Source organism: Rhinopithecus bieti, unplaced genomic scaffold (genome assembly GCF_001698545.2).
Source record: "Rhinopithecus bieti isolate Rb0 unplaced genomic scaffold, ASM169854v2 scaffold_6949, whole genome shotgun sequence".
NCBI lineage: Eukaryota > Metazoa > Chordata > Mammalia > Primates > Cercopithecidae > Rhinopithecus > Rhinopithecus bieti.
Window position 1 is genome coordinate 206363 of NW_016805252.1, and position 11423 is coordinate 217785.

The window sequence follows — 11423 nt, forward strand, 5'->3', positions numbered from 1 at the left end:
TAGGGGGTTTGGATTCGGGAGTGTGAGGGGGGAGGGTGGGGCATGGACTGCTGGTCTGAGGGAGGAGGGGCTGGGGTCTGGACCCCTGGGTCTGAGGGAGGAGGGGCTGGGGTCTGGACCCCTGGGTCTGAGGGAGGAGGGGCTGGGGTCTGGACCCCTGGGTCAGAGGGAGGAGGGGCTGGGGGCCTGGACTCCTGAGTCAGAGGGAGGAGGGGCTGGGGGCCTGGACTCCTGAGTCAGAGGGAGGAGGGGCTGGGGATCTGGACCCCTGGGTCTGAGGGAGGAGGGACTGGGGGTCTGGACCCCTGGGTCTGAGGGAGGAAGGGCTGGTCCTGGACTCCTGCGTCTGAGGGAGGAGGGGCTGGGTCTGCGGGAGTAGAGAGATGGGGACTCGTAGGTGCCCTAGTTGGAGGCTGGAATCTGGTACGTGGAGGTCCTTTAGGAAGGGAAGAGCTTGGGTTTAGGTGTCCTGGGTTTGGGAATGAGAATGGAAGGAATTCAGAATTACTGACCCCTCCCCATCCGGGGGACAGACAGCATCGGAACTTTGGGCTCCTGAAAGGCTGAGGGAGGGGTGTTAAGATCCAGCCCCGTGCTCCCAAAGTGCAGAAGGAGCTGGGAAAGGAGGAGAGGACAGGGCTGCGTCCCGCATCTCTGGGTGCCGAGAGCTGAGGCTGGGGTTCCGGGGCCCGATTCTGAGCGTGAGCGATGGGTGTGGCGTCTGGAGTGGACGAGGGAGGACACTGAGGGGCTGGGTGTGGCCCGGGGAGTCCGGTGCTCTGCGAGGAACCCCGGAGGGGTGTTTTCACACCCTCCAGGCGCTGGCTGCGCATTCCTGAGCTGTGATCTCGGGCGATGGCTGGAGGCCTTAAGGGCGGGGTGGACCCCTCCCCTCCCCTCCCCTCCCCTCCCCTCGGCGCGCCCCCTCCGCGGCTAGCCCACCTTCCGCGGGAGACTGAATGAGTGACGCCCTCGCTCGTCCTCCTCTCCTGCTTGGGACGGGGCAGTAGCCCGCCTTCTAGAGCACGGGACGCCGAGCCCGTCCCGATTTCCTTCTCCTTCCCGGGTTCTGGGGGGTCGTGAGGGCGAGGAGGTGCTCCCGCAAGCCCCGAAGCTCCCGCAAGCCCCGAATGCTCCCAGGTGCTCCCGCAAGCCCCGAATGGCGATCAGGGAGACCGTGGGAGGCGTGTCTGGGCCTCGGGCCTGACTCCAGCACCGCGTGCACTTTCCGGCCCGGAGCCTGAGTCCGTCAGAGGCCCGGTTCCTGCCCACTCCGGTCTTAGAGATGCTCTCGCAGGGCTCTCAGCCCATGTTTATAGGGATCCAGAAATACGGGCCTCCACCCCTCTCCTACTAGGGCCTGGGAGTCGGGGGTCCCCACCCCCCGGAAATCCGGGAGAGGGCGGGCAGCCCCGGAGGCGGGCGGGGGTCTGGACACCGCCTCCTGGTCCCTGACACATTCCAGATGCCTGGGCCGACTCGAAGCCCTTATAAGGCGCGGAGACTCCGGCTCTGGCTGGGCCTTCCGCCCCCGCAGCCGCCGCCCAGGGTTCTCTAACCACTGCCGCCTGCACCCCAGTCCCCCCGCCCCCGCGGGGTTAAGATCACACGCGCGCCCACGCCGGCCCGCGGGGCGTGCACTTTCGCTGGCTTCCATCCACCGCAGCCCAGTTTACTGAACGGGAGGGGAAGGGGGCGGGGCTCACCCTGGGTCACAGCCAGGTCCCTGCTCGGCTCCATGCCACGTTCCTGTTCCCGCGGGGCAGCGGATCCCGGGAGGGAGGAGCCTGTCCAAACGGACGCTGACGGCCTCCCTCCTCCTCAGGTGCTCTTAGAGCCTGTTCCAGGTGTGGCTTAATCCGTCTCCACCACCAGATCTTTCTCCGTGGGTTCCTCTGCTAAGACCGCTGGTGAGTGGGCAGTGGGCTTGGACTCCTGGGTCTGAGGGAGGAGGGACTGGGGGCCTGGACTCCTGGGCCTGAGGGAGGAAGGATTGGGTCCTGGACTCCTAGATCCTGGCAGAAAGACCGGGAAGCTTGGGCTCCAAGGAATAGGGTCCCAGACACTGAGATATTTGAGGAGAAGCATGGCCAGGCCCTGGCTCCCTTGTCTTAGGGAGCTGCTGTGCTGGGACTGCCAGGAAGAAGTTAAGGCCTGTGCTACTGCCCTGCAATGTGCCTGAATCTGAAAGGAGTAAGTTACTTTCCTGTGGGCTAGGAGAGGCCTTGGGTTTAGTGGTGTGGCTGCAATGAGACTAGTTTACACCCTGAGGAAAGAACTGGGCACCTGGTTTCTAAGAGGACGGGCACTTGATTCCTGGGGGCCGTTAGGACAAGGAGGTGAAAGCTGTAGATTTTGCAAGGACAAAAGCAACAAGTTGGTTTTCTGGAGTCTGGGGCATCTGGGATCCTTCAGGCTGAGGGCCCAGGGCCAGAGGTCTGACCCCTTGTGACAGGACTGTTATGGCCAGGCACGGTGGCTCACGCCTGTAATCCCATCACTTTGGGAGTCCAAGGCGGGCGGATCACTTGAGGTCAGGAGTTTGAGACCAGCCTGGCCAACATGGCGAAACCCCTTCTCTACTAAAAATACAAAAATTAGCCGGGCTTGGTGGTGGAAGCCTGTAATCCCAGCTACTCAGGAGGCTGAGGCAGGAGAATCGCTTGAATACAGGAGGCGGAGGTTGCACTGAATCGAGATTGCACCATTGTACTGCATCCTGGGTGACAGAGCGACTCCGTTTAAAAAAAAAAAGTAAAACAAACAAACAGGATTGTGAGGCCTAGAGAGTTCAGTGGAAGGGCCTGGGGTTCCTACTGGACAGTTGGAAATCTGGGGAGCTGAATTTCCCAGAAGCTGGGGGACCAGCTGGCTGGGTTTTGGGAAGAGAAGGTGGAGGTGGATGGATTCAGTGTGCGGGAGTGGGGAGGGGGAGGCTGAAACCAAACTTTTTTGGGTTGCAGTACTCCAGTCCTAAATCTCAGGTGGGAGTTAGACTGAGAGTGAAGGTCCTAATCTCCAAGGTTGGGGGTAGGGAGAGGAGGGGGCCGCTGAGAGTTTAGGCTCCTTGCCAGAAGGGAGGGGAGATCTCTTGGTTTTCCACGGCTGGGATCTCTATGAGAAGATATCCTTTATTGGGAGGTTGGAGCTCTTACTAGATGTGGGTCCCTGAGAATGGAAGCCTGGGGAGGTTGGGCCATTTAGAGGCTGGAAATGTCTAGGTCACTGTTCGATGGAAGAAGGAAGTTTGCTCACAGGGTCTGGGGTGCAGAGCTCTGAATACTGAAAGAAAAGGAAGTTGAGAGATGGGGTTTTCAGAGCCCGTGGAAGACAAGCATTTTGTCCTGACTCTTGGGTTGTGGCAGGAGGCAGAAGGAGGACGCTTTATTATTATTATTATTATTATTTTAATTTATTTTCATTATTTTATTTTATTTTTTGAGATGGAGTTTCGCTCATGTCGCCCGGGCTGGAGTGCAGTGGTGCAGTCTCGGCTCACTGCAACCTCCACCTCCCGGGTTCAAGTAATTCTCTTGCCTCAGTCTCCTGAGTAGTTGAGATTGCAGGTGCCCACCACCACACCCAGCTAATTTTTGTATTTTTAGTAGAGACAGTATTTCACCACATTGGCCAGGCTGGTCTTGAACTCCTGGCCTTAAGTGATCCACCTACCTTGGCCTCCCAAAGTGCTGGGATTACAGGCATGAGCCACCGTGCCAGATTATTTTATTTTATTTTTTAAGGCAGAGTCTGGCTCTGTTCCCCAGGTTGGAGTGCAGTGGTGCGATCTCGGTTCACTGCAACCTCCGCCTCCCGGGTTCAAGTGATATTCCTGCCTCAGTCTCCCGAGTAACTGGGATTGCAGGTGCATGCCACCATGCCCAAATAATTTTTGCATTTTTGGTAGAGACCGAGTGTCACCATGTTGGCCAGGCTGGTCTCCAACTCCTGACCTCAAGTGATCCACCTACCTTGGCCTCCCAAAGTGCTGGGATTACAGGCATGAGCAACCGCACCCAGCCTATTTGTAATTTTAATTTTTTTTTTTTTTTTTTGAGTCGGGGTCTCACTGTCCCCGGCTGCACTGCCCAGGCTGGAGTGCAGTGGTGCATTATAGCTCACTGCAGGCTCGACCTCCCAGGCTCAAGCAATCCTCCCACCACAGCTAATTTTAATTTTAATTTTTTTTGTTTTTTTTAGTAATTTTAATTTTTTTTTTTTTTTTGGTAAATGAGGTCTCCTTAGGTTGCCCAGGCTGGTCTCCAACTCCTGGGCTCAAGCAGTCCTCCTGCCTCAGCCTCCTGGAGTGCTGGGATTACAGGCATGAGCCACTCCCACGCCTGGCCAGAGGGATGGTGCTGTAGAGTACAGAGTGCTAAATGGCTGAGTTACTGAGTCCCTGAGGGAAGGAGGGAAAGAGAGAAGCCTGGTATCTGGAGTGGGAAGCAAACAGTGTAATTGTACAGTAGTTAGGTCTCGAAAGAGAGCATATCTTGGGAAGGAGGAAAATAGGGGCCTAGACTCCTGTGTTCTGATACGGGTGGGGGAGGAGTGAGCCTAGAGCTGGAGGGGACAGGCTCATCCCTGTATGCTGAGGACAGTCCCCATTTGAAAACCCAAGGCTGAGCACAGTGGCTTATGCCTGTAATCCCAGCACTTCGGGAGGCCAAGGCCAACGGATCACCTGAGGTCAGGAGTTCGAGACCAGCCTGGCCAACATGGCAAAACCCTGTCTCTACTAGAAATAAAAATTAGCCGGGTGTGGTGGCACGTGTCTGTAATCTCAGCTACTCGGGAGTCTGAGTCAGGAGAATCACTTGAACCTGAGTAGCGGAGGTTGCAGTGAGCCGAGATTGTGCCACTGCACTCCAGCCTGGACCACAGAGCAAGATTCTGTCTCAAAAGAAAAAAGAAAAGGAAACAAGAAAGAAAACCCGAAGCCCCACATCTGGGAACTCCCTAACTAGAGCTCATATTAATTTGTCCCTGCGGTAGGCAATGGCTAAGGGACCTGGATTCCTATGTTTGTGACCTTGTAAGGACACTGTCTTTCCCCTTTTTGCAGCCATGCCAGTGACGGTAACCCGCACCACCATCACAACCACCACGACGTCGTCCTCGGGCCTGGGGTCCCCCACGATCGTGGGGTCCCCTCGGGCCCTGACACAGCCCCTGGGTCTCCTTCGCCTGCTGCAGCTGGTGTCTACCTGCGTGGCCTTCTCGCTGGTGGCTAGGGTAGCGTTGCGCCTGACAGTGGTCCATGCCAACTGTCTATGTTCACCTGGTGCTTCTGCTTCTCGGTGACCCTGATGCATCCTCATTGTGGAGCTGTGCGGCTCCAGCGCTCGCTTCCCTGTCTTGGCGGCAACTTTCCCCATCACCTTTGCCTGCTATGCGCCCTCTTCTGCCCTCTCCGCCTTCCATCATCTACCCCACCACCTACGTCCAGGTCCTGTCCCACGCCGTTCACCGTGGACCACGCCATCGCCGCCACCTTCTCTCGCCCGATCGCTGTGTGGCTTATGCCCACCGAAGTGGCCTGGACCCGGGCACCGGCCCGGCGAGATCACATGCGCTACATGGCCACCGTGCCCGGGCTGCCCTGAAGGTGCTGCGAGCCTTTGTGATTCTGGTGTCTCTTTTCTTGCCTGCATCATCTTCGCCATTTCTATCTGTTGCACACCTCCTTGTACCAGCACCAGCCGGCCCTGGAGTGGTGTCGTGGCGGTGTACGCCATCTGCTTCATCCTAGCGGCCATCGCATCCTTGGCTGAACCTGGGCGGAGTGCACCAATGTACTGCCCATCCCCTTCCTAGCTTTCCTGTCAGGGCTGGCCTTGCTGTCTGTCCTCCTCATATGCCACTGCCCTTGTTCTCTGGCCCCTCTACCAGTTCGATGAGAAGTTATGGCGCCAGCCTCGGCGCTCAAGAGATGTTAAAGCTGCAGCCGCCAGCCATGCCTACTACGTGTGTGCTGGGACCGCCGACTGGCTGTGGCCATCTTGACAGCCATCAACCTACTGGCGTATGCTGGCTGACCCTGCGTGCACTCTGCCCCGCCTGCGTTTTTGTCAAGGTCTAAGACTCTCCCAAGGCCCTTCCCATTCCCTCTCCAACCTCTTCGCTTCTTCTGCTCTGAGTTTTCTTATGGAGTACTTCTGCCTCTGCTCTTTTCTAATGTTTCCTCTTCCTGTCCTCCCCTTCCCTCCCACCTTTTTTCTTTCCTTTCCCAGTTCCTTGCACTCAAGTTCTGGGATGCATCTTCTTCCTTCCCTTTTCCTCTTGCCCTGTTTCCTTCCTGCTGCTTGTTCTGTTGCCCACATCCTGGTTTTCACCCCTGAGCTGTTTCGTCTTCTTTCTTTTCTTTTTTTTTTAAGACGGAGCTCACTCTTGGTGCCCAGGCTGGAGTGCCAGTGGTTCAGTCTTGGCTCACGCCAACCCCCGCCTCCCGGGTTCAAGCGATTCTCCTGCCCTCAGCCTCCCAGTAGCTGCGCGAGGTACAGGTGTGAGCTGCACACCCAGCCTGTTTTCTTCTTCACTCCTGTTTTTTTTTTTTTTTTTTTTTTTTTTGAGGCGGATTGCTGCCTCTGTCGCCCAGGCTGGGTTGCAGTGCCGGGATCTCAGCTCACTGCAAGCCTCCACCTCCCGGGTTTCCTGCATTCTCTGCTCAGCCCTCCCAAGTGTGTATAAGGTGGCGGCTGTAGCGGGGTGTGGTTCTGTACTTGGGTGGGGGTGAGGGGCCGGGGGTCTGTTGGGTAGCTGCGGACGGAGTAGCCTTGGTACTACAGGCGCCGCCACCTCGCCCGCTAGTTTTTTGTATTTTAGTAGAGACGGGTTTCACTGTGTTCGCCAGGATGGTCTCGATCTCACTGACCTATGTGATTCCACCGTCTCGCCTCCCAAAGCTGCTGGATTACAGCTTTGAGCCACCCGCCCGCCTCTTCAGCTCTGTTTTTTTAATCTCTTTTCTGGCGTTTTCCTGTTGGCCCTTTCATTAACTGCCTGTTTTCCCAAACACCTTGCTCCTATGTCCTTGGGAGCCCTGAGACTTCTTTCTCTTCCTGCCTCCACCCACCTCCAAAGGTGCTGAGCTCACACATCCACACCCCTTGCAGCCGTCCATGCCACAGACTCCCCCAAGGGCCATTGCCAAAGCAATGCCTGCCCCCGCCCCTCGCCTGTTGCCTTAGTCAAGTGTGTACGTGCTGTGTGTGTGGTGTGGTGTGTTTTGGGGTGGGAGTGTGTAGCTTGGGGATTGGGTCCCTTTCTTCCCAGTGGAGCGAAGACGTGCAGTGGACTTCCCCTTTAAGGGTTAAAAATTTATATATATATATATATATATTTGGAGGTCAGTAATTTCCAATGGGCAGGAGGCTTTAAGCACAGACCCTGGGTCCCTAGGCCTCGCCTGGCACTCAGTCTTGCCAGAGATTGGCTCCAGAATTTTTGCCAGGCTTACAGAACACCCACTGCCTAGAGGCCGCCTTAAAGGAAGCAGGGGCTGGATGCCTTTCATCCCAACTATTCTCTGTGGTATCAAAAAAAAAATCGGGGCCGGGCGTGGTAGCTCACACCTGTAATCCCAGCACTTTGGGAGGCCAAGGCAGGCAATTACCTGAGGTCAGGAGTTCAAGACCAGCCTGGCCAATATGGTGAAACCACGTCTCTGGTAAAAATACAAAAATTAGCCAGGCGTGTTGGCACACGCCTATAATCCCAGCTACTTGGGGGACTGAGACAGGAGAATCCCTTCAATCCAGGAGGTGGAGGTTGCCGTAAGTCAAGATGGCGCCACTGCGCTCCAGCCTGGGCGACAGAGCAAGACTCCATCTCAAAAAAAAAAAAAGGAGTCGGACAAAGAACCACAGGATGTTGAAGACAACTGTCTGAAGTATTTGTGAGGGACAGGGATGTGGCCCTCTGTGTTAAAAATAACGTGTCCTGCTTTGGCAAAGAGAAGAAAATGGCCACTGCCCACTTTCAAGGCAAGATCAGCCTTTTTTGTTTTGTTTTGTTTTCTTTCTTTTCCTGGTCATGAGGACAAAATTACTGAGTGGCCCTTAAAGAGGGAAATTTCTTTTCAGCTGTTCTCTTTTGCCCATAGGTGGGAGGGTGGGGATTGCTGCCATCCTAGCTAGAGGAATGGCTTTGCTTGAACGTGTAGCGCACACGCACGGGTGTTTCTGTGTGCTAGCTGCTTCCTGCTGCTGCTTCCTGCTTGTCTGGGACTCACATGCGTAACGTGATATATATATATATATATAAATGTATAAATATATATTTTATTTTTTTTTAATTCCCTGGAGCTTTTGGTTCCTATCAGCTCCTGTTGTTAATCATAGAACCCTTGTCCCTTCCCCCATTCCCGTATCCATCATGTTCTTTTTCCTTTAACTATCAATATAAAGATAAAAGAAGGACTTGTACTTTATTAATGGGGAGGGCAGCCAAGCACGGTGGCTCACGCCTGTAATCCCAGAACTTTGGGAGCCCAAGGCGGGCGGATTACTTGAGGTCAGGAGTTTGAGACCAGCCTGACCAACATGGTGAAAGCCCGTCTCTACAAAAAAAATAAATAAATAAATGGGGAGGGTTCTCGGAGAAGGGCAAGGGCCAGATTCTTGGGCCTAGTGGGAGAATGGGGTTGGGGCCAAGACAACTTTGGCCTCATCAGAAGATACTAGCTGAGTCAGGGTCTTCTAAATGACTTCCTCAAACCAGGAGGGCTGGGTGGGATAGAAATGAACTAGACTTCGCCCTCCTCAGAGTCCGTCCCCTGAGCACCTCACAAATACAATGTCCCAATTTGAGTGAAGGAGCTTTCCTCCCAAATCACCTCTTCCTCCCAGGCTCGCCATTTCAGTAATAGCCTCTCAGAGCTGAGAACCCAAGCATATGGTAGTACCTTCCCCCTCTCCTCAGTCCCTCATCAAACACTCTCTGTTTCTTCCTCCTAAATACCATTTCCACCGCCCTCTTCTCCAGGTTCCTGGCCCAGCTCAAGTTCCACTTTGTTTCATCTGAGCTATTGCCCCAGCCTCCTCCTCCACCATCCCACCCTGGATCCAGAGGGATTCTTCCTCATGCAGATCTGATCCTGCCCTTCCCTTCCGTAGCCCATGCCGTATTGCCTATAGGCACTATCAAAGCATCTGGGTCTGGCCTTCATGATCTGATCCCACCTATGTTCCCACTATCAGCTCCCTCCTTACCCTCCAATCTAAGCCTCTGAATATACCTGGTCAACAGAAGACCTTCATAAAGATCAAATGAATTACTGCAACCAATCTCTGTCCCACAGAAGGCCATCTTGTCCATTTCTGTAGGGTCCATCCCTACGGGGCTTAGCGGGTGTTCTCCCCGTGTGCGGAGATGAGAGATTGTAATAAATAAAGGCACTAGACAAAGAGATAAAGAGAAAGCAGCTGGGCCCAGGGGACCACTACCATCAAGACACGGAGACCGGTAGTGGCCCCTAACGCCTGGGTGCGCTGATACTTATTGCATACAAGACAAGGGGGCAGGGTAAGGAAGGTGGCTCTTCTAAGTGGGTCACAAGGTGAAGCAAGTCATGTAATTACAGGATAGGGGCCCCTTCCCTTTTAGATAGCCGAAGCAGAGAGAGTAGGCAGCATATGTCAATGTTTTCTTCTATGCACTTACAAGAAAGATCAAAGACTTTAAGACTCTCACTATTTCTTCTACCGCTCTCTACTACGAACTTCAAAGAGGAACCAGGAGTAAGGGAGGAGCATGAAAGTGGACAAGGAGCGTGACCACTGAAGCACAGCACCACAGGGCGGGGTTTAGACCTCCGGATGACTGCGGGCAGGCCTGGATCATATCCAGCCTTCCACAAGAAGCTGGTGGAGCAGAGCGTTCCCTGATTCCTCCAAGGAAAGGAGACTCCCTTTTGCAGTCTGCTAAGTAACAGGTGCCTTCCCAGACACTGGCGGTATCGCTTGACCAAGCAGCCCTCAAGCGGCCCTTATGCGGGCGTGACAGAAGGCTCACCTCTTGCCTTCTAGGTCACTTCTCACAATGTCCCTTCCGCACCTGACCCTATACCCGCCAGTTATTCCTAGGTTACATTAGTAATGCAACAAAGGGTAATGTTAAAAGCTAATGATTAATAATATTTATAATAATGATTGATAATTGTCCGTGATCATCTCTATATCTAATTTGTATTATGACTATTCTTATTCTAACTATTTTCTTCATTATACTGAAACAGTTTGTGCCTTCAGTCTCTTGCCTGGGCACCTAGGTAATCCTCCGCCCACACATTTTTCCCCGACCTCCGGAGAATCACAAATACACAAATATATATAAGCCCTACGAAACTCCCTGATCAGGCTGGGTGGGTGGCTCACGCCTGTAATCCCAGCACTTTGGGAGGTCGAGGCGGGTGGATCACGAGGTTAGGAGATCAAGACCATCCTGGCCAACATGGTGACACCCCGTCTTTACTAAAAATACAAAAATTAGCCAGGTGCGATGGCGGGCGCCTGTAGTTCCAGCTACTCATGAGGCTGAGGCAGGAGAATCGCTTGAACCTGGGAGGCGGAGGTTGTAATGAGCCGAGATCATGCCACTGCACTCCAGCCTGGGAGACAGAGCGAGACTCCGTCTGAAAAAAAAAATTCCATGATCAGCTGCCGCGGAGGCTCACGCCTGTAGTCCCAACACTGGGAGGATAAGGTGGGAGGATCGCTTAAGCCTAGGAGTTCAAGACCAGCCTGGGCAACACAGCAAGACTTCGTCTCTATTAAAACAACAACAACAATAAAAGTTTTAAAGAAAATTCGATGATCGCACACGCCCCTCTGCATTCACATCCGCAAAAGCAATTGGGAAGAGACACCGAAAGGGAGGGAAGGGTTCCCGTGGAAGGGGAGAAGGAAGGGCCAGCTGGGGCACACACTCTCGTTGGGTGAGGAAAGGCCTCCTTTTCATTTCCGCAGCGTCCACTTTTGAGCTCCAGCCCACTCCATCGCTGTCTTCTTAAAGGACGCCTCGCCCACCCTTCTCTCCCATCCCATGCCTGAATCCCTTCTGGAAAGCACCCGAGAGAATAGCTATAGAACTCTGGGGTGATACGTTGGTTAACTCGGTAAAGAACCCAAGGGCACTGACGACTAGAACGTGGTGGGATTCCTAGGTCAGTTTCGGGGCCATTGCCGCCGCCTATCCTTCGTCCTAGGTCACCTGGAGGTGGCTGGAAGGTCACTGGTCTCCACATTTAGGGAGAGTGGTCACAAGAGGACTCGGATTCCCCCACCTTCCCTTCGGCTTTGGGAATCCCAGGAAACCCGCCCCGAACCCCTAAAAAGTCCCAGAGAAGATATGCTGGACGTCCAGAGTCCCTCCCAGGCGCCGCCTCAGCGTCCCGCCCAGCCTCGCGGGGCACGCGGGGAGAC

General features: G+C 54.5%; 1 protein-coding gene across 1 annotated transcript in view; it reads left to right on the top strand.

Moving 5' to 3' along the window:
- The window catches only part of MYADM (myeloid associated differentiation marker), an 8420-nt gene extending 2382 nt beyond the window's left edge, over positions 1-6038 (top strand). The window contains 10 exon segments of the mRNA XM_017871776.1: positions 1826-1910; positions 5066-5232; positions 5235-5312; positions 5314-5418; positions 5420-5473; positions 5475-5720; positions 5722-5781; positions 5784-5855; positions 5857-5971; positions 5974-6038. Coding sequence (XP_017727265.1) covers positions 5068-5232; positions 5235-5312; positions 5314-5418; positions 5420-5473; positions 5475-5720; positions 5722-5781; positions 5784-5855; positions 5857-5971; positions 5974-6038 — 960 coding nt within the window. The 5' untranslated portion in view covers positions 1826-1910; positions 5066-5067.
- Positions 6039-11423: the final 5385 nt, after the last annotated feature.